At 34.8% G+C, this 23,904-nt stretch overlaps 1 protein-coding gene across 4 annotated transcripts in view; it reads left to right on the plus strand.

Moving 5' to 3' along the window:
* Positions 1–23,904, plus strand: part of Tbck (TBC1 domain containing kinase) — a 170,105-nt gene that overhangs the window by 57,596 nt on the left and 88,605 nt on the right. For 3 of the 4 annotated variants that reach the window (XM_055628141.1, XM_055628139.1, XM_055628140.1), the window contains exons 16-22: positions 1,058–1,120; positions 1,412–1,538; positions 2,639–2,689; positions 3,954–4,037; positions 9,764–9,849; positions 22,333–22,369; positions 23,497–23,658. In XM_055628141.1, coding sequence (XP_055484116.1) covers positions 1,058–1,120; positions 1,412–1,538; positions 2,639–2,689; positions 3,954–4,037; positions 9,764–9,849; positions 22,333–22,369; positions 23,497–23,658 — 610 coding nt within the window. The remainder of the gene's footprint in view (positions 1–1,057; positions 1,121–1,411; positions 1,539–2,638; positions 2,690–3,953; positions 4,038–9,763; positions 9,850–22,332; positions 22,370–23,496; positions 23,659–23,904) is intronic. The other variant, XM_055628142.1, reaches the window with a different exon arrangement.

Here is a 23,904-nt window from a genome sequence, read left to right on the forward strand (position 1 = left end):
TATGAACATCAAAATATTTGATAATTTTAAGTAGAAAAATGCTTAACAAGAATATAACATATAATTTTATTAATGTATCCCCAAAAATCATGGAGTGTGTTTTATGTTGGCCAACTGTTGCTGGCTGTGGGCCCTGCCCTACAGTGTAGCCTCAGTTATATTTAATCTTTACAGTCCTCTGTTAGCCGAATTTTTTTCTTAATTCTTGATTCTCTTAATGATAGTCTATAAATTTCTTTGAATGTGTTTGGTTGCTTCACAAGACTGCCTGTTGTTCTTTGCCACATAATAATATTTAGTGCTGTAGAACTATATTATACCCCAATCCAGAAAGACTTATATTATTAGATTTTTCAATCTGTTATTAACAGATATCCCAAAGAAATTTATCCAGTAAATACTTTGACTAAATTCTTGGCTTTCTCCACCATTGTAATAAGTCATAAAAACAAAAACTTTTTACTGTGTGATCTTGTAGCACATGATTGAAATTTAAAGTAGTGTATTCAGACGTTGTTTATTATGAGCCTAATGTTTCTATAATCACAGGATATCCACCTTACCCCAAATGTTCCTGGCACTATCATTCTGCTGAACAAATTTATTTTATTTGCCTTGCCAACTTTAACAGAAATATTTATAAGATAAACCTCTGTAAACCTCTAAAATAAAATCTCCATCATAAAAATTTTGATTTATGAGTTAGTAAAATGGTCAATGATGTAAAAACATTCTAAGCTGTGGACTAATTGTAGTTTACGTATACCTATCCATGTTTAGGTAGGTCTTCAAAAGTAGATTTTTATAAGAAATGTTTTTTTCCTTTTTAGCATCATTAATCCAAAAATTTGAAATTTAAAAGCTTTTGGGTATTGACATCTTGCTGAAAAACAAAATGGGTTTTTCATTTTTAGATTAGAAATATTGTACCAGTAAATTTTAAACAAGTACTCTAAATATAAGAAAAACTATAAATTAAAATGCTTATGATCCCAATATATTAATGCATACTACCGATTTTGTTAAGGATATAATAAATTAATTTTGTTTTTTGCAGGGAGCTATTCATGCCAAGTATGATGCAATTGATAAAGACACTCCAATTCCCACAGATAGACAAGTAAGGTGTTCCTGAGACAATTGTGCCAATTCTTTAAAGTTAAAAGGTGTGAGAAAAACTCTTCCTTTTATTATGAATATTCTGACACTGCCTGATATGTGCTAGAAAAAGTTTCTTTTATACTCAGAAACTAATGTGTGATTTTCCAAAGACTAATTTCAAAACTGAAAAACTTTTACCAGTGATTATAAAGATGAGATGTTGTGAAGCAGTCTCTTTTTGTGTGTGTTGAAGAAGCATGGTCTGCGGGATCATGTGTTACAGTTGTACCTCCTTCTTTACTGCTCACAGATTGAAGTGGATATTCCTCGCTGTCATCAGTATGATGAACTGTTATCATCACCAGAAGGTCATGCAAAGTTCCGGCGTGTACTGAAAGCTTGGGTCGTTTCTCATCCTGATCTTGTATACTGGCAAGGTAACTTTTCAGTTACTAGGAGTTTTCTTCAAGTCTTTTCCCCTTCATTTGGAGGGGAACAAAACATCTAAAATTCCAATGCATTTTGAAGATGTTGATTTTAAATCAGTTATCAAACAAACCTGGTCTAAATGCTTTGAAGATATCATTTTACTTGATATTTAAAAGTAAACCACTTATAGTGGTATCAATAGGAAAGTAGAGTCTGATCTTGTGGAAACAATTTTAATCATATCAAAGGAGCAAAATAAAAGATGTTAGGCTATTTGAGAATGTTACTAGTCAAGAATTCCTAGTATATGATTATTATAGTTATTAGGAATGGAATATCACCATAAATTGCTTATTTCATTTGTTCACTTTTTGTCCCTCGTATCTTTAATGTCTGTAGCCCTTGATTTTTAACAGTTTCCATTGTTATCTGTATGACTGTTAATTTATAAATGAGAGACCTATTCAATCCAACCCTATTTTGAGTGTTTTGTCATGAGCAGTGGTTTGATTTTGAGTTTTATATTGCTTGCTCTCCACTCTTATAGGCATGATTATTTTTTGTGCAGCACACCTTTCAGAGTGCATTTCCTCCTAACCCATTCTATGTACATTTTGTGTGTTCTTTCAGCATAACAGATGAATTGCACCATTATCAATAAAATAATATGTGTGTGTATTTTAATTTTTTAACTAATTTTTAAGGTGTTTTTTTTTTTTCATAATCCTGAAAAAAAAAAAAAGCTTCTATGGCAAAGATCCATCTCTTAAATGAGAAAACATATTGAAGAGGCTAAATCATTAACAAAATCACATATGGTTTGGGTCAGAATTGTGACTATATCCAAAGCCCTCTACCATATTTCTATGTCACTCTTGCTGTGCTGCTCTTTGCCTCATAATCATATTGATGGTAGTAATAACCAATCTGTTTTGGACACTAATGATATGTCACACCTTATTACTTATTCTGCATAAGTACTAATGACAGAACAAATGTCCATTTGTAGATGTACTTACAATGCTCAATTTATTTGGAAGGTATGCAAGAATAGAGTAAGATATCTCAATGTATTCATTTTACTCTTGTTTCATCTTGTCTACATCAGGTCTTGACTCACTTTGTGCTCCATTCTTATATCTAAATTTCAACAGTGAAGGTAAGCTTTAAAAAAATAATTGAGAGATCCTTATGTATATTTTTCTTAAATATCCACATATCATAAAATATTGTGGAATTGTGTTAACGTCCTTTGTAGGGTGAAAATAACTAATTTAGTGTTGAAGGGTATTCTTTGTCACCAGGCCACATCTAAAAGTTTGGCGGGAATTGGGCTATTTCTGCTAAATTAATTTACCCACTTTGATGACCATTTTTATGGGTCTTTGGAAAAAGATTCTAACTTTTCCAGAAATTACTGTTAAATATATTTTAAATATATTAAATATATTTTCTAAATAATTTATTAACCAATAAGAATTGGCTTTTTATATATCCCACACATATTATTCCAAATGTACTTGTTTAATGAAGACTTCTTAACTCCCTTTCTGAACTTAGGCAACACATTGTGGACTAGGAAATCAAGCCAAGGTCCGTTTTGTTCTCCTAAATGAGTACCCATATGCTAGTGCTGCCAATCTTTGTGTGACAGTCTCTTTGTTAATGGCAGGTGTTTCACTCTCTGTCCCTCTGTTTTAGGATTTTTTTATAGTAGATTTTTAAAATACTTTGTTAGATTTGATAGAATCAAATTTAAAATTCTGAATTATATCAATCATAGAGTATGATATCCAACATTACCTCAATGCATAGGTATCTTACCTCAGAATCTCCATTTTTTTATATGCTATCATATCATAAGCAATAGAAAATTCTAGAATTGAGAAGATATGGCATAATCTCCAAAAACCTAGATCTCTCTCTCTCTCTCTCGTTGAATGATCCTGTAGTGCTCTGTTCTGAAGAGCTCACTCAGTAGTCTGCTCTTCACTTTTGCACCTCTACTCAGGTACGTCTAACTATTAGTCACAATCCAAGAGTAATAAAAGATCTGTAGTTGAAGGCACAAGTTACGACAAGTATTCCTAAATCCAGGAACGTTGCTTGTATCAGCAGTAATTAAAGACTATGTTGTTCCTGTACCTTGTTAGTAATTTAAAAAAATAAATAAGTTCAGGCAATTAAGATTTTATTATTACAGAATAATGATTGCCACAATTTTGAAATTGAAGTTACTGGAATGTTTATCTTTAGTGTCTCATTTTTTTAAATAGCAGAAGCTATTGTCCCTATAATTTTGTGTTTCCAGCACTTCTTACCATAATTGTTATTTAATAGTAGACTCAAAGAATGTGTTCTGAGTGAATAAGAACTGGCCATTACTCTGTTAACTGATTGTGTATTTCCTTTATTCTTTTTAGCTTTGGCTTATGCGTGCATGTCTGCTTTTATTCCCAAATACCTATATAACTTCTTCTTGAAAGACAATTCACATGTAATACAAGGTAAGCAAATGCTTTTTCTTGTTTTCATATAGGAACACATTTCTATCAAAGTAACCAATCTTCAGGATAATAATTTTGATCCAGTAGCATATGTTGATGGTTCATCAAAATCCAGGAAGAAAGATCAGAGATTTTTTTTTCTTACATATTCACAAGGAATTATGCTCCTTTTCTAATGACTGTATATTATCCACTCTCAATTCAGTTTAGATGCAGACATGTTTATTTAAGAATTAGAGTTGTCTCTACTAATTAAAGTGAAACAAGCTATCTTGGATGAATCTGTTAATTATAGATTCAATTATATTGAAAATAATTTTTATAGCTTATACTATAGGCATATTTTAACCATGAAATTTGTCACATTATGCATTTTTGAATTGTTTTATAAGATATAGGTATATTCACATGGAAAGATAAGGCTGCGAAAAGTCAGGATAGAAAAGATATTTACCATGTAAGTCTAGGTTATGTAATTGCCCCAATATTTGTGTGTTTATTTTTCTGAGTCCTTTGAGGAAAAGAACAACATAGTTTTCACAGTGATGGCCCTGTCATTTCTAGCAATAACATGTTGCTCTAGGTTGTGAAAATAGCAATCATGGCTATTTTTGAAAGCTAAACATTGCACTAACCACACCAGCTTCTGTGTGTCAAACCAGTACAAATTAGGATATATTATCCCACCACACACAGCCATTAAGGAAGTCCCTGAAATAAGGAGGAAGACAGACATAAAAAGTCCAGCTGTCAAATGTGATATGTACAGGGAAGTGTCCTTTCTTACTGTATATAAGGTGTGTATGTTTGGAAGGCAGATCAAAATCATCTTTCCTGTGGTGATTTAGAAAAGCCAGTTTAATGAACATTCATGATATTTTTATTTTAATGGTAGCTATGTGGAGAAAGCAAGGATCATATGAAAAGTCGAGTCTGGCAAGAATGTCTGGAATCACATAACTAAGATTTTTTTTTTCCAGTATGGAAAATGTTCTATCTTAACTAGAAGGACTATTAGTTGAGCTTGCTTGCTCACTTAAAAATAATAATAATAGTTAGTATATATAACTCCAAGCCAAGATTACTTTACTAGGGCTGAGGCTATAACAACTGGTAGAGTGCTTGCCATAGTGTGTATGAGGCACTGGTTCAAGCCCCGACACCACCACATGTTTTAAAAAACCATTTTTCTCTTTCTCTTCTCTTGAGCCCCCTCTTCCCATTTAGTTATAAAGATTTGTGATTTGTTCTTGGCTTTTAATAAGGAGATCAAGCTTTTATTGCCACTTTCTTAGTGGGAAGTAACTTCACCTGTGAGCTTCCTTAGCGTGCCCAAAGTCAGCACACCCTTATCTGTTTCATTTGGCTTAGGTTTTTACTCTTACTGACCAACTGATCTGAAGCTTGGTGTAGAGCTCAAAGCAGGCTTTTAGTCCTCCTGCTTGTGGCATGCTGGAGTTGGAAGCATACATGACCCCTGGCAGCATCTCTCTGCCTGTTGATGTGACCGTCATCTTTAAGATAAACTGGAAATCTTCTGGGAGATAGTACTTAGCAAATGAAGATCGTCATTTCTGAGCAGTAAGCAGACATGGTCATTTGCTTTGTCACCTTCACGTCTGCTTTCCCTTGCTAAGAGTGCCAATGCTAAAAAGCTGGTCAGAGAGGAAACTGGCATGGATTCTTATGTGGAGATTTTGAAAGTTCATCTCTCATGCAGGTTTTAAAAACAAATATGGCTTATTTATATACAGCCATAAAAATTATGACATTATCAGGTGAAATTCTTACATCACCATTCAGTGTATGTCATAAGTGAAAGAGAGCAATAAATTTTAATATATAGAAATTAGAATGCACAATTCATTATCATTATATACCTCATTTCAAAAGCTAAAAATACAAGGTTTCTTATTAAAATATAGCAAGTTTATATTTAGTTTTATGGAATTGTATTGAAACTACACTTGAGGCATTAGGGTGATTTTATAAATATCTTCATTTTAAAAAATGGAGTAGTGTTCACCTTTAGAAAATACTGTCTTTGAGACTATTTTAAGAACCTTGATTTTCATCTTTAGTGCTTTAACAGTTTAATATCCCTTTAAAATGGGTTTGTAAGGGCTGGAGAGATGGCTCAACAGTTCAGAATACTGTTCTTTCAGAAGACCTGGGTTTAAATCCCAGGAACCACATGGCAGTTCAGAACTGTCTAACGGCAGCTCCAGAGGAAACAATGCCCTCTTCTCACCTCATCAAGTTTGAGCGTAGTATGCTGACATTCATGCAGACAAAACACCCATGCATATTAAATATATATGTACATATACACATACATATAATCAGTAATATTATAGGTAGAATCTTTTGTTTTAACCTAGCTACTATTTTATTTCTTAGTAACTAACATTAATTCCTTCAGTTTTATCTCAAGTCAAAGGATATGTAGAATTGGATATTTTGTTACTTTGAGAAATTTTTAATTCTATTAGGAGAGAATGTATAATATACAGTTCTCACTTATCTTCTCTCATGTTCCCCTTGAAATAAAGAGCTGCCACTGAGCTCCATTTGAAAGTTTGTTCTCAAAAGCCCAACTTTATAAATTTTATTTACATAGGTGAAGTTATATTCAATACAATAATACACAAATCTTAGTATATATCTGTGTGTGTGAGTATGTACATACTGTAATAAATCCAGCCACTGGTGTTTGGCAGAACACAAGGAAAATATGGGTGAGGTTTCTTCAGTAAATCCTTAATTAGCTGTGTAAATGCACATAGTAATTAAGTTTATCAGGCTTAAGTAGGAATGATGTTTAATAAACACAGGCATGGCTGTGGAGAATTGCCTGAAGCATGAATTTCTGCTTTTAGTGGAAACATGGTTTTTCGAAGTTAAAGTTAACAACTATAGCTTATCAATATACAATTGAGTACTTATAGTGGCTGATGATACCTAGTGCTGGCTTTTGGATAAATTGAAATTATAGATGTGCTACGATAAGCAATGGTGGGAAAGCAGTTAAAGAAAAGTTAAGTGTCAAAGTTTCCCTGGGCCTTTAAATATGTTGTAGATCTTCAACTTGATTAGTGACTTGAAACTCATTAAAATTGTACCATTTTGTTCTAAAGTAGTATCATAGGATCGTGGGCAAATTGAAATCTGTTGTATTAGAATGAAGAGCAAATCAAGAAATGTGTTAATTGGACTCCCATTCTTTATCTAGAACGAGTATACAATACTCATATTAGGTCAATGGTGTGATATATCATTGAATTATCATTGATATATCATTGAATTGAGTACAGCACTGACATTTCCTTTGTTGACTTGATGCTGCTTATTTAAAGTACACACAGTATTTACGAGCTAGTAACTGTAACATACAAGGGATAATTAGGAACAGTTTTAGTTGAGAAAAAAAATAATAGGTTACTTTTACTTAAAATTTCTTAAAATAACACACATACTTACATAAACTGATAAAACAATGAAACATTGTTTTCAAAGATGATTTCACCAAATAATTCATTTTAAAAATCAGTTATTTGAAAACTTAAATTATCAAAAGAAAGCTTTCAACTTTTATTGTTATTAGGATTTCAGTTTCAAAAAAGAAATTGATCTCATTTGTCTTGCTGCTGGAGAGATGGCTCAGGGGTTAAGAGCACTGGCCGCTCTTCTAAAGGTCATGAGCTCAACTCCCAGCAACCACATGGTGGTCTACATACAGACAGAATACTGTATACATAATAAATGAATGAATGAATGAATAAATGAATGAATAAATAAAACTTTTTTTAAAAAAGGCTCATTTGTCTTGTATTTGTTTTGTTTTGCGTTGCAGCCCAGGCTGTCTTAGACTTCACAATCTTCTCTGTTCTGCTCCGAGAGTGTTGAGATTATAGGCTTTAATTTTTGTTTTTAATTTTTCACGTAAAAAGGAAGTTACTGATTTGGAACACATGCTACCACCATCCCATTTAGATCCTTTAGTATGTACAGAATAAGTTGTGAAAATAGTTACCTATTGAAACAATCAAGAAATTAAGAATTCATTCTTCTTATTGAACCTTATAACTTGTAATAGGGTTAGAGCAAAAAAAGAGGTATGTGATTGTGTACACGTGTGTGTGCACATGCATGTGGTGTGGTGTGTGTGTGTTGGGGGGTCCGTCTGTGGCCAGCAGTAAAACAATCCGCAGAGAAAAGAATGAAACTCAGCTCAGCCCAACTTGGATAGCCATCACTGGTTCAAGCTTCAGCAGTCAAATAGCACAATTTTGGAAAAAAAAGTTTTCTAAAACTTTTGATGACAATTAACTTTGTTGTCCCATGTGTATAACAAACTTAAGACATGTTTATATTGAAACTCTTTTACAAAGTACATGTGTCTTCCTCCAAAAAGATGGGTTCTGTTGACTTAGAAACAATGCTCAACATAGGGTCTAGGGAGAACGGACTGAAGTTAACATAAACTTTGTTGGAGCCGGGATTGGCTTGATCTAAGATAACATAGAAGTCACTTAGTCTGTTCTAAAGTACAAGTGACACCTTATAAAGGTGGTTTTATAGACAAGAAGCTATGCTCAAGATTTAGGGGGCAAAGTCTTGGATAAACAAGCATAATATTCTGGGGAATTCAGGTGAAGCCTGGCCTTACAGATAGCAAAGGATTACCAGGTTGTAAACTACCTCTCTCCCATGGTCGGGGAGGAAGACCAGTAAACATGTCCTTCCTTTGAAGAGATAAGCCCCAGTATTTAACTTTCCTGGCTTCTCCACTTCTCCAGTACTTATTTGTGTGCACAAGGACTTTTTCCTTCTACTGTGTGTGTGTGTGTGTGTGTGTGTGTGTGTGTGTGTGTGTGTGTGTCTGTGTGTGTCTGTGTGTGGTGTGTGTGTGTGCAGGTGTGAATGCAGGTACTCTGTCTACATGTCTTTGGATACTGGAAAATGAAGTTAGGTGTAAATCTAAATTGTTCTCCACTGTATCTTTTGAGACTGGGTCTCTCACAGAACCAGCTCATTAGTAACCTGTGTACTCAGCCAGGCTCCTTATCCTCAGTGCTGGGATATTAGATACCCAGCTTTTACGTGAGTGCTGGGGTCTGAGCTCAGGTCCTTGTGCTTGCACAGCAGGCTTTTTACACACCATGCTATCTCTCTGGCCCAGCAAAAGATACTTTCAATTACCTACCATTTACTTACTTCTGTGAATTTTTGTAAGTTAATTAAATTAATATTTCTACATATACCAAACATAGAACTGCAGGTGGGAAAATTTTACAACTAGGAAAGATGTTGAAATTTGTGTGTAGAAAGCAGTTTGAGGCACAGTCACTCACCTGTGAGTGCTCATCTTTCACTGTTCCTTACTTCCAGGTCTGTTACACCTTCTAAACATTCAACCAATAACAAAGGTATTTACTGTTACTAGAGCAAATGTATTTGTACACTTTGGCTGGAAAACATCAGTCATCCTGTGCTTAATTTCTGACTCAAGAAATAACAAATAGCTCTAAAAGTATAGTGTAATATAGCTTATGTTTTAATACTTAGCATTGTGATTCAAGTAACAACAGAATGGAAAATTGTATGTTAAAGTCCCTTGCTCTGTGGAAGAGTGAGATTCTCAGCGTAAACGAATGTCCACTTATTTGAGACTTTGAGGTAGTTGGTGAAGACAGTGATTATCTTCAGCATCATTGTCTTTTCAGAGTACCTGACCGTGTTCTCCCAGATGATCGCATTCCACGATCCAGAACTGAGTAACCATCTCAACGAGATTGGCTTCATTCCTGACGTAAGTGTGCCTACTGCATTAACAAGACATGAGTTTGTAAGTGATAAACTCAAGCAGAAATCACAGGATAAAAGATGCTATTTTTAAACTATTGGTCGTCATAATATGTCTACACAAGTTGCTGAAAGTAATTATAGCTTTGTGTTTGTGTTGTGTTTCCTTTTCATGTCCTTATCGGAGGAAAGAGTCTCTTGTTCCTTCGCACGTTTACTATTAAGTTTGTTGCTTGGAATCTATTGAAGAGTGGGTTTAAAAGTGATATTTTTATTAATTCTTCACAAATTTCATGCAATGTATTTTGATAGTATTTACCCCCTCTCCCATCTCCTACCAGATTCAATTCTCCCTCTCCTGAATATCCAACTTTGTGTGTGCACTCCCTCTTCCTCTCTCTTTTTAAATTCATCAAGTCTGTTTTCTGCTGCCCAAATCCCATGAGTGTGGGGCATGGTCAGTTTACGAGGGAAAAAAAGGGGGGGGGGGAGGTTCGTTTAAATTGTTCTGTGAAAGGCTTTCTTCTTGACTTGATTTTATTTATTGATTGATTGATTGGTGCCCTTCGAAGTAGTATACAGCCAGGACAAATTCTGGGCATTCTGGAACCCACCACTGGTGTTGATAGTAACCTCCTGATCATGCCTCTGCACACATTTCTAGAAACTTATTCCATATCTATTTCCAAATGCCCTTTAGGTCATGGTTTCTCACTATATTGAGAATCTGGCAACAAAAAGAAAACCGAGGATGAAAGTGATTATGTGTTAATCCATAAAAAAGTCCCATTTATAACTGTTCCTTGCCACAGAAAGTAAGCAAACAAAACTTCTTACTAAATAAGAAGGAAAGTTAGCTGGATGATTTTAAAAACGACAATTTGAAGAGCTGCAAATTAATTTGAAGAGCTACAGGCCAGTTGGTGGCTGCTGAGAGAAGATAAATGAGTCTTCCTCACGGGTGAGCCTCCTGATTTTGTTATCCAATATGTTGTTGGTTAGCCCTAAAAAGCATAACGAGCAACAGAAAATGGATTCAGCAGGCTGTATTTATATATTAATTCATATGTATATATTACAATAATAATTGAAAAAAAGAGACCATGAATTTGTGAGACGGTGGGTAGGAGAAGTTGGAGGGAAGGGGAAAATAATATAAACAGAGCTATGAAATTTAAATTTTTAAAATAAATTATTTTTTTATAGAACAAAAATTAACAATGTAACCTTTGAGCGACCTTTGACCTTTGTGGATGGTAGGGAATTGTTCTGATATTCCTAATCACATCTTGGATGCACTTCATCAGCAGGTGTACACAGCATTCTTTTATTGTTCCCTTCAATCATTATCTTCAATATTCTTCCTGTAAAATTATTTTTGAAAAAATTGTGACTGTGCCTCTAACAATACTGTGAGCTAGGATTCATTTAGATAAAGAGTGGGTTCAGTGATAATGAGATCCCAAACTGCATTCCTACTGGAGAACTAATCCTATCAAAGCAAGCCTTCATTAATCCTCCATAGTTGAAATGCTGGCTCCTATGCAGGAGAGATTGTGATTTCTGGCTCCCTTCCATTTGCTGTGGGTCACAGAACTGTGAACACCAAGCAGTGCTGAAGCTTAAGTAGCCTGGGATATTGTGCACTGATGTGATGCCTAGATTATCTAAGTCATGGCAGTTATGTAATTTACATATAAATAGAGTAAGTAATGCATATTTGGAGAAGCTGGGGCCAGAGTGATTTTTATCATTCTTTCTTGATGCAGTTCTGCTTCTGGAAATATACTGGGTCCTTAAAATGAGAGTAGGAAAGTATGCTTCCTCATTCTTAAGAGAACAGGTTTTTTTCCTAAAATGTTCAGGAAAGCATTGTGCTTGCCTCTTATGAACAGTTGTCAAGTGCCATTATGAGAAATGATACGTGCTATCTCTCAGTAGATTGTGTTCTTTTGACCCTACTATCTTAAGCTGAAGATAACACTAACAAATTCAGGGTATAGTGGCTAACCATCATTATGTAACTGCAGGTGATAAAAAATGTTTGTACTGTTCTTCAAAAGCTTTTGATCATGTTTGGCTGGATATATATTATATGTGTGTGTGTGTGTGTGTGTGTGTGTGTGTGTGTGTGTGTATATATATAGAGAGAGGTATCAAAGGACTTAGAAATATTTGTTATTTAGTTTTTTATTTGTTTATGGCCTTTTAGAAGTTTTAGATTTTAGTCCAAAGAAACTACTGACAATGAGCTTTTGATTTTATATCAAAATATATTGCAGTAAAAACTAGGAAAATAGGCTTTTTTAAAAATATCCCAAGCTAAGATTCTGGTTGTAGAATATCTGTAGTTCTAAAGGGTGTGTTCTCGTCTAAATGCTGGGATGAACCTGACTTTAACTCTAATCCCTATGACCTTTGAATGTGAATAATTTACTAGCATAATTTCATAGTAAAGCTTGCTTACTTTCTTGTAGAAAGTGCCCAAACTTATAAACCAAAGGTTTATTATTACTGCTAGGAAGGACAAAATAACAGTTTAGTAACTTTTTGCTTAAAAGAATCGCTTGAAATTTAAATATGTAACAACCGTGTTGTTCAGTATATCCTTAATTGAATCCTCAGTACTGCAGTGTTTCTGATCGTACTGCTGGTAGGTAAGTAAAAGAAAACAGAGCATGGTTTTCACAGCTTTCCACAACTCAGGGTCACTGTGTATTCTTAAAATTAATGAAAAGCCCAGGGGCTTTGTGTATGTATTTCATTGATTAGTAGTTTTTGATCCATGTACAGACTGATAACAACTAGCTAGGTATGACAGCCCAAGCTTCTAGGCATCTCTGGGAGTATGATCTAGAGTTCAAGGCCAGCCTGGGCTCTACAGTGAAACAGTCACATAAATAAATAAATAAATAAATAAATAAATAAATAAATAAATAAATAAATAAATAAATAAATAAATAAATAAATAAATAAATAAATAAATAAATAAACAAACAAACAAATAAATAAGCAAATAGATAAATAAATAAATAAATAGATAAATGAATAAATGAATAGATAAATAAATAGATAAATAAATAAATAGATAAATAAATAAGTAAATGAGTAAATGATAAATAAATGAGTAAATGGCTAAATAAATAAATAAATAGAATAGTAACGCCTTAATAATAATGTTAGCTAAAATTGTATATTTTTTAATAACTTTAACTCTAATAAGCAGAATAGTGCTATTGCCTTATATTTTTTATGTCCCTAAATTAGAACAGCAGGACTCTCATATCTACTTCTATGTTCTATTCGTTGCCATTCTTTATTTGGTTAGAAGTGTATCAAAGCATGTCTTAAGCTTACTTGAAATGTACAATTTAAAACTGTATCAGTGGTTTAGAGGATACAGTTTTTAGTGTATAATCAAGAAGACCAGAGTTATGAACTTGGTTGAGCAAATATCCTTGTTGTGGAGTGGAACATCTTTCAAGTGTAGCCCAGGAGTGGAATAGCTGTGTCTTGATGTGTGGCTATTCCCACTTTTCTGAGAAAGCACCAGATTGATTTCCAACATAGTTGTTCAAGTTTGCACTCCCAGCAGCAATGGAGGAGTGTTCCCCTTTCTCCACATCCTCACAAGTGCCTCAAGTATTGGCACTTAAGTTTGTCATCTTAGCCATTCTGATGGATGTAAGATGGAATTTCAGAGTCGTTTTGATTTGCATTTCCTGATGACTAAGGATGTTGAACATTTCTTTAAGTGTTTCTCCATCATTCAAGATTCCTCTGTTGAAATTTCTCTGTTTAGCTCTGTATCCCATTTTTAATTGGGTTATTTGGTTTGTTGGTGTTTAGTTTCTTAAATTCTTTATGTATTCTGGATATTAGCCCTTTGTAAGATGTAGAAGTGGTGAAGCTCTTTTCCCAACCTGTAGACTGACTTTTTGTTCTATTGACAGTGTTCTTTGCCTTACAGAAGCTTTTCATTTCCATGAGGTCCCATTTAGTAATTATAGATCTTAGAGCCTGAGCTGTTGGTGTTATGTTCAAGAAGTTGTCTCCTGTGCCAATGAGTTCAAGGCTCTTACCCACTTTCTCCCCTAGCAGATTTAGTGTGACTGGTTTTATGTTGAGGTCTTTGATTCACTTAGACATAGATAGCAGCTTTATTCATAATAGCCAGGAACTGGAAATAACCCAGATATCCCTCAACCAAAAAATGGATAGAGAAACTGCAGTACATTTACACAATGGAATACTACTCAACCATTAAAAACAAGGAAATCTGAAATTTGCAGGCAGATGGATGGAACTAGAAAAGATTGTCCTAAGTGAGGTAACACAGACCCAAAAATACATACATGGTATAACTCCCTTATAAGTGGATTTTAATCATGTAGTATAGAATAGACAATACTACAATACACAGACCCCAAGAAGATAAACCTAGTGGGCATCTTAGGATTCATGTGGTCCCACTGGTTAAGGAAGTGGAGGATTATCTCTGACATGGACTATGTTGTCTGCTTTTTGATCACTTCCTCCTACCAAGCCACAGGAGAGGACGATGCACTCAGCACTCATATGAATAAATGAGCTAGAGTGTATGGGTATGGGGACTCCCCTATTCTGAGGAATAGGCAAGAGGGGATGCAGGAGGGAAGGTGGGATTGGAAGGAGAGGAAGGAGGGGCCTATGACTGAGTGTAAATTGAATTAATTAATAATAAAAAAGAAGACGGGAGTTTAACATATCACTCACTTAACTGCTAGGCAGTTATGGTGCCCCATTTGTGATTTTAATGTGTAGGAGGGCAGAGACAGAGCATCCTACAGTCATCAAACCAGCAAGCTCTGAATTCAAATGGGAAAGCCTGCCTCAATATATAAGATGGAGATTATTTGGGAAAAATACATGTCAACTGCTAACCTTCATATGCATATGTATAACAAACTTGCACCCACACATAGTCACGTAAGTACTGGAAAGCAGTCTTATAATGTTCTTTTATTTTTTTTAATTTTTATTTTTAAGTATCTTTCTCTATGGAAGGGTATGTGCATGTGTGTGTGCAGGTTTGTATTGGGTCACCTGGAACTGGAGTTACGGTTGACTGTGACATGTCTAACACAGTGCTTGAGATCAGATTCAAGCCCCCTGGAAGGGCAACATGCTTTTAATTGTTAACCTGTCTTTTGTTAAAGTAACTTTTATTTGCCTGATTTAATTGTCATCTCAGAGGCTTACTGTCTCCATCTGCTAACATAGGCCGATCTTGGAAGCTTCTTAGTCTCCATACAATCTAATCTAGGCCTAGAATATTTTTGTTCTCTGAGACTTATTGCTGAATAAGCTCACACTTTGTAGCTCTTTCTGAACTCTGGCTAACTAGTTCAACTCAACTGTTTTGGCTCAAACTCCTCTTCAAGCTGACTGATTCAAATTGGCTTCTCTTAACTTCTGACTGAATTGTTGAGCTTGCCTCAAACTAAATCTAGCAATCTGTTCTTGTCTGCTGGCTTTTTCTCATTCTCTGGCTTCAGCTGCCTCAGCTGACCTGCCCTGAATTCAAGAACAAACTCCAACCTTACTGCTTCCTTCTCCAAACTATGTTTACCCTCATTGTTTGATATTAAAGGTGTGCCCAAAGGGCATGTCTGTATTCCAGCCAGAGTAGTAATGTTGCTGAGTTAAAATTCCTCTACAATCTTTCCAGACCCTTTTGTAATAATCCTCATCTCAGCTTAAGATGTTTCTTGAAGAAGCTTATTTTACTCATTCATTGAGAAATGTTGACCACATATCCAAGCTTTAAAGTATTATTTATCTGTCATTCTTATAAGTAAAAACAGTATTGTCTGGAAGAAAGCACCTTGTGGTCTCATAGCTGACGTGACTGTCCAGCTCCTCCACACATGTCAGTACAAAGCATAGTTGCTTGCCTCCCACGTCATCTCACAAAGCATTAGTGTACAACTTTAAAAGTGTCATAAATTTGCCCCTTTACAAGCATTAATTATACTTTGGGGCCATTGTCTTGATTTCTGCAGGGTTTTTTTCCACTTGTGCCTTTGCACTATTAATATAAATGTCAGCCTAGTAAGAACAGTGATTAGAACACAAGGATGCTACCCTCCCTTTTTTGCAAATATATATATCATACTGGTGAGTCAGACCTTACATACTTGATTGGATAGTATAAATTAACCTTCATATTCTCTTTTCTTTCTCTTCCACACTTTTTGCTTGCCACTCTCACCAGTGTTTCTGCCAGGTGTGATGGCCCAATGAATGTTCCTATCCAGATGCACCTGATTCTCAGCTTTGCTGCTCCCAAGATTGTGAGTCAGACAAAACGCTTACATAGTCTGTGGAATTATGTCATAGGAACACAAAATGGACTAAGACAATTTTAGAATAACAAAGAAATTCCATGATTCCTATGTTTTCATGTTACTCTTGTTTTTTTAAATACAATTACAAATAGCTTATTGGTAATGATAAAATAATTTCTAAGTCACTAGAAGAAAATATTTCACAACATAGTTTTAATAAGAACAATTGACAACATTGATTAATATTTATGAGTCAACTTGCTTCTGTTTTTACCAGCATTATACAATGCAGAGAAAACTAGTTAAATGTTGCCAGTTCTTGCTTGCTGTTACTAGGGGGCAGCATTTACTTAGCTGACAACTATACACATATTGTCAAGTCAGGCTGACATTTGTAACTGGGAGAATACTGAGAAAATGTACAACTTTTTATTGGTTTACAGCCTCTAACTTAAAACTGTGATAGCTGAGAGTATCTGTATTTTCATATTTATAATCAAATATTTCAACACTTAGAACCATTAAAAGTAAAATTTTTCTGTTACTCAAAATTATTTTATTCCAATATCCTTATGATTATCATATCCCATAACTGTACTAATAGCTTGAAAATTAAGACAAAAGATATGAATTAAACTGGATCTCATGGAATACGTCTATTATCTCAACTACTTGGGAGGTTGAGGGAAAGGACTCAAAAATTTAAGATTTTCCTTCATTACAGAGGGCTTTGGGGTTGTGGCAGCCTAGACAACTTAATAAGATTCTGTCTAAAACTAAAAGGTTAAGAGAAGGCTCAGGATATACTTGATGACACAGTGCTTTCCCGGCCTTAGATTCAATCCCTAAGTCTAAACTTCCCCTTCTCTTAAAAGAAAAAGAAAGAAAGGAGAGAGGGGGAGAGAGAGAGAGAGAAAGATGGAAGAAAGGAAGGAAGGAAGGAAGGAAGGAAGGAAGGAAGGAAGGAAGGAAGGAAGGAAGGAGAAAAAGAAGGAAGGAAGGAAGGAAGGAAAGAAAGAAAGAAAGAAAGAAAGAAAGAAAGAAAGAAAGAAAGAAAGAAAAGAAAGAAAGAATTTTCAACTGGAAAAATATAGAAAGAATAAAGGAATTAATGTCTCACATATTCTTATTGCATTTCCGTGGTCTTCATTTTGTTGGTAAGAAGTGTCTGGTGCTAGTAACAGTACCGCTGAGTCTCTGAATTATCTTAAAGATGTTAATTGAAATCTGAATTATCACTTTTCCAATATTACTGAATAAGCTTCCCTCTACTAACCTTAACCCCTTTAAAAGTAACTGTAATCATTTTCACTATGTTAACACTACCAATCTATGAGCACTGGAGATCTTTCCATCTTCTGATGTCTTCTTAAATTTCTTTCTTTAGAGACTTGAAGTTTTTTTCATATAGGTCTTTCACTTACTTGGCTAGTGTCACACTAAGATACTTTAGGTTATGTGTGGCTATTGTAAAGAGTGTTGTTTCCCTAATTTCTTTCTCAGCCCTTTTGTCTTTTGTATACAGGAAAGCTACTAATTATTTTTTCCCCCTTAGTTAATTTTGTATCTAACAACTTAGTTGAAGGCATGTATCAGCTGAAGGAGTTCTCTGGGAGAATTTTGGGGGTTATTCATATATACTATCATATCATTATATCTTGCAGATCATGATACTTTGACTTCTTCCTTTCCAATTTGTATCCCCGTGATCTCCTTTCATTGTCTTATTGCTGTACCTAGGACTTCAAGTACTATGTTGAAGAGATATGGAGAGAATGGGCAGCCTTGCCTTGTCCCTGATTTCAGTGGGATTGATTTACGTTTCTCTCTGTTTAGTTTGATGTTGGCTATAGGCTTGCTGTGTATTGCCTTTACTGTTTAGGTATGTGCCTTGGATCCCTAATCTCCAAAACTTTGCAGACAAATGGGTGGGAACTTGAAATGATCATCTTGAGTGAGGGAACCCAGAAACAGAAAGGCACATATAGTATATACTCACACATAAATGATTATTAGACATATAATATTGGATAAATATCCTAAAATCTATATTCCTACAGAAGCTAAACAATAAGGAAGATCCTAGGGAAGATGCTCAATCCTCATTCAGAAGGGCAAATGCAATAGACATCGGAAGCAAGAAAAGACAGAGAACAGGACAGGAGCCTACCACAGTGGGCCTCTGAAAGACTCTTACTGATGGAAGTATCGAAGCAGAGGCTGAGACTTACAGTCAAACTTTGGGAAGAATGCATGGAATTTTTATGAAAGAAGAGGAAGATAGAAAGACCTGGAGGGGACAGGAACTCCAAAAGGAGACCAGCAGATCCAATAATAATAATAATAATAATAATAATAATAATAATAATAATAATAAACTGAGCCCTGGTGGTCCTAAAGATGATACTCCAACCAAGGACCATGCATGGAGAGGACCTAAACCCCCAGCTCAGATGTAGCCTTAGTCTCCAAGTAAGTTCCCTAAAAAGGGGAGCAGGGGCTGTTTCTGCCATGAACTCAGTGGCAGGCTCTCTGATCACTTCCCCCTGGTTGTGGGTTGCAGCCTTGCCAGACCACAGAGGAAGACAATGCAGCTAGTCCTGATGATACCTGATGATAGGCTAGGGTCAGATAGAAGGAGAGGAGGATCTCTCCTATCAGTGGACTAGGGCAGAGTGTCATAGGGGTAGAAGAGGGTAGGAGGATGGGATTGGAGGAGAAGAGGGATTGGGAGGGGGCCACAGTCAGGGTACAGATTGAATAAATTGTAATAAATTATAATAATAATAAAAAGAAAAAGTAACTATAATCAAAGTATGTCTAAAGAACTAGATTCGATGATGTTTCCAGTACTTCCTGCTATTTAATATGAAATATTCTTCCTGACAGAGTAATCATGGTTAAGTTCTCTGCTCACTCTTTTATGCTTGTTTGAAGACTTCTTTCTCAGGAAAGCATCATCTCAGGAGCATTTGGTTTTATGTTCTAGATATCTCCATAGTATGTTTCCTTCATTGTTTAAATAAATATTTGGGTGCCTATTTTATACTGTGTATTATTCTATCCTCTGGATACATTAAAGAAGAGGCGATAAATGCAAAAACATTTTCCCTCAGATTTTTGTAGGATTAAAAAAAATATATACGTAATGGGGCTGGAAAGGTGGCTTGGCAGTTAAGAGCCCTTGCAGAAGACCAAGTTATCTTTCCAGCACCCACACAGTGGCTCACAATCCTGTGTAACTCCAGTTTTAGGGAACCTGACTCCTTCTGACCCTGGTACTCACCTGGTACATATTCATCTTGGCAAAATTTTCATACATAAAATGTTTACTAAAATGTAAAAATTAAAAGGTAAGTAAGTAAAAGATCTTTTATCATTCACATTTGCTAATAAAGCCATAATAAATAAGTAAATAATTACACAGGTGTCAGGGAAAAGAATTGTGTAAATAGGCAATGTGATATATTTAATATGTATTATATATACTCAGATATAATGGTAAATTCTAGAAAAATACAAGCTAAATTTGGACATAGTGTGTTAAGTGTTTAAATGAAGGAAGGGTTGACTTTTTAAATGAGTTTTCCAAGAGAGGCTCACAGGAAAGGTGACTTTTGTATCATTTCCTTAAGAAAATGAGATAAAGAATAAGCAAGTGCCAGCCTGGGTAGGAAGCATATACCAGAAAGGTGAAGCCATATCCACAGTGAATGGAGCACAGTGAACAATCATGAAGTCACATAGCAGGAAATGGGGAGGAGAGTATTTTGTGTGTTTCAGATACATCGTCCACCCCTGGCTTTATTTTAGCACCACAAAGAAACAAGATACTTTTGAATAGAATAGTGACCACTGGTGTAATAGAACTAGATCATTCTGACACCTTGCTGGCTGAAATCCAAGAACAGACAAGGACAGAATGTCATAGAATCATCATAGCTACTTATCATAGGATAAGTAGGGCATGAGATGGTGGTGGCTTCAGTATAGACGTTAGCAGTAGAGGTAGTGAGAAGTTTTCACTATTCAACAGATACTATTTTGAAGGTAGAATAGAAAGACTGCTGGTGGTTGAGAAGGGAGGTGTCAAGAACAATTGCAAAATTGCTTTTTATCAAATGGAAGGATAAGATGTTCCTGACCGGCTATAGAAATGTATGCTTGGAGGTACAGAATTTGGAGGACACCTCAAGAGTTCACGTGAAGGTAGATGATTGATAGACTGTAGATAGGTGATGATAGATAGATAGATAGATAGATAGATAGATAGATAGATAGATAGATAGATAGATAGACATATACATTGAGATATAAATAGGTATTTTGAAGTGTATGTTTGAAAATTTTTCAGGGGGGTTGGAGTAGAGTTGAAAATATGCCAGTCTTCATATTACAATTAATATTTGAAGAAAAATGGGAAAAAATAGTTTCTGGGAACTGAATTGTAATAATCCTGTATTTAAAAGCCAGAAAGATGAAAAGAAACTCAGGAAAAAAACAAAAGCAAGCAAAGAAAAACAACAACAACAACAACAAAAAACATGGACTAGCATCAGTAAGAAAAGTTAGAATAAAACTAGATGAGTATGTTGTCTAGAAGACAAGTTAAGAAAAAAAAATGTTTTCATAAAGTGGGAGTAGTGAACAATGTCTAACCTTACTGAGTGATATAAAAGATTAACAGAGAGAATTGGCAATGCGGAAGTCATCAGTGCCCATCAGAACTACAACTTACTTGGTCACTGCCCTGTACTGTATGTCTGCTAACAGTCTTGGCATATATTAAGTGTTAAGTGTTGAATAAATAAATAAAGACTGAAGTAACATTTACCCACAAGAATGCTACCACCAGGGTAAAAGAAGCCATAATTTTCTGCGTCCTTTCCATGCCCTCGCCAGTACCTCTGTGGTCTCTTGTAACACATCTGGTTCATCTGCATTCAGTACAAAACATTTTATGTTGGGTGAATGAATGAATGAAAATGCTCAGAAAGAATTATGCAAAACATAGTAGCGTTAATACAATTTGACCAAAGATTCTTAATGACAAATAATTGGCCCTCATCAAAATGGTCACAAGAAACATTATTGATGTTGTGTCTTTAAAATAAAGGTCAAAAATCTGATGAAATCAGCCTCGTGTTTTTAAATTGAAGTTAAGGTATAGAATTTATACTTTATTAGATTTTATTGCTTTGTACAATGCTCATTTTGTTACAATGAAGCCAAATATCCTCCAGGCTTCCTTTATACATTTACAGCATCTCTAGAAAGAATTGCCTGCTTGTCTGCTTAAGTAAGTGATGATATGAAAACCAGTGTTCATTGTTTTACTATAGTATTTATATTTTTAATGAACTATATATTTTTACTTTTAGTTTTTGATTGGCCTTTAGATTGAATACATATACTCTTGTATACAATGCCAAGACAGTATGCTCCTCATCTCATAAATTTATAATTGATAGGTGTTGAAAAGATGTTTATCTAAGTGGGTAGCATAAGTCTTTGTTTAACTGTAGCCTGTAATCATTCACAAATTATTTTAATTTTAAGGCTTGTTATTAACAGTCCAAGAACAGGAGTGAATAAAATGAAATGTTGCAGCTCAAGCAGATAGGCATAAAAGAAAGTGGAGAGCTCGTCTTCCTTCATCTTCCCTCCCTCTCTATGGGTCCTCAGTGAGCTGGATGATGCCGCACACAAGAGGAGAACAGTCCACTTTACTGAGCACTTTTTCAAAAGTTAGTTCCACCTGGAAACATGCTCAAAGATGCATCCAAGAATAATGTGTATTCACTTATCCGAGCATTCTAATATTCTGTCAATTTAACACAAAATATTAACTATCATACGGACCTTTACAATCTATAAACTATGAACTTAAAATTTATGTGCTCATTCCATTTGATGTGGACATGGTCTTGAGCATATTTGTTAACAAAATAATGATAAACTATGAGTAATTTCTGGTAGAAAGATCACCCACATTTGTAAGATAGATATCTTTGTGTAGTGATATGGTGTGCATTCTTTCATAGTTTAGTCATTAGAAAAGAACGAGACTGAACTTTTTAAGCCATTCAGTTTGGTGGTGATCATTCTAATTGTGCCTTGTACTTTCCCCACATCCATGCCCTGTGCTCCTGTTCTCACAGCTCTACGCCATCCCTTGGTTTCTCACCATGTTTACTCGTAAGTATCATTCTTACCTTAGCACCAGCAAAAGCATAGCCTCATTCTTTCTCAGAATTTTAAACTTAACGAGAATACTAAGCAAATGTAATATGCATCTTTATAAAATTATACCATGATATGGTTTATAGACAAAAATTTCAAGTGTTCTAGCCTTAAATATTAAAAAGAATGTTGCAAAGGACTAAAATCTATTTTGCATGTCTTATACAACTGTACTTCTTTTTAAGGAGAGAATTTAACATCAGCTATTTGAGGACAGTTTTCAGCTAAGTTGGCTTGCTTAATAGCTGATGTTCTCTACTAACTCATGGTTCTATTTCCTAAACTGGGAATCCTCTAGCAATTAATCATATTATATATGTAATGATTTAATCAGTTCCTATGTGAATATAGTAAAAATGGACAGCCATGTTTAAATGCAATACACATGATAAGTGTAACAACATTTGAAATAGTCTTCATGCTTTTGTCTAGAAATATATTCACAGTATTATTAAATTAGAATAAAGTTACATTTTTTAATTAATAGAATTTTTGGTGGAAATTTAATAAAGCAATTGTTTTTAATACATAATAGAAATGTTATTTTATTTTACATAAAGAAATTCTAAAGTTTATATGGAGATATAAATGTGTGTAGATAATGTTATTAAAAATTCTGGGGAAAATTGTGTATAAAATACACCAATTGTTAGTGGGAGTCAGAAAATCTAATCTCTGACCAATCTAATACCAGTTTATTAAAGCACCTTAGAAAGCCTTAAATTAATGGAATCAGGGCTAGAGATTTGGCTGAGCAGATAAGAAAACTTACTGCTTTTATAGAGAACTAGAGTTTGATTCCCAACACCTATATTGGGTGACTCAGAGCTACTTGTAACTCAAGTTCCAAGAGTCCTGATATTTTTATAGACATATGTGAGTGTGTGCCTACATACACACACACACATGCAAACACACACATAAATACGGTCAAGCATTTTATCAGCCAGTTTAACACAATAGCTCTTAAATAACAAGCTTGTTTTAAAGTAATAATAGTAGTATATCTAATAATGCAGCTGTTAGTATTTCTGAAAAAATTGGGTTTTGTTTAAGTACATTTTTAAAAACTCTTCCCATAGATGTATTTCCACTGCACAAAATTTTCCACCTTTGGGATACATTACTACTTGGAAATTCCTCTTTCCCGTTCTGTATTGGAGTAGCCATCCTCCAGCAGCTGCGGGACCGGCTTTTGGCTAATGGCTTCAATGAATGCATCCTTCTTTTCTCTGACTTACCAGGTATGTGTGTAAGTGAAAGAATCACTAAGTCCAATTTTGACCGTATATCATGTGCTATCTTAACCATGTGAGAAAAATCATTCCATCTTACAGATCTCTTCTGGTTGGACCCTATTTTCATTGTCAGCATAATCAGGGCTTTTTGCTAGCCCAGGAATGCAGAAATTAATGTGCATTATACTAAGCCACTATGGATTATTTCCATCACAGTATTGCCACCAGAAGGGTAAAAGTTCATGGCTATAG

This window comes from Psammomys obesus, unplaced genomic scaffold (genome assembly GCF_907164565.1).
Source record: "Psammomys obesus unplaced genomic scaffold, mPsaObe1.curated_primary_1811, whole genome shotgun sequence".
NCBI classification, from domain to species: domain Eukaryota; kingdom Metazoa; phylum Chordata; class Mammalia; order Rodentia; family Muridae; genus Psammomys; species Psammomys obesus.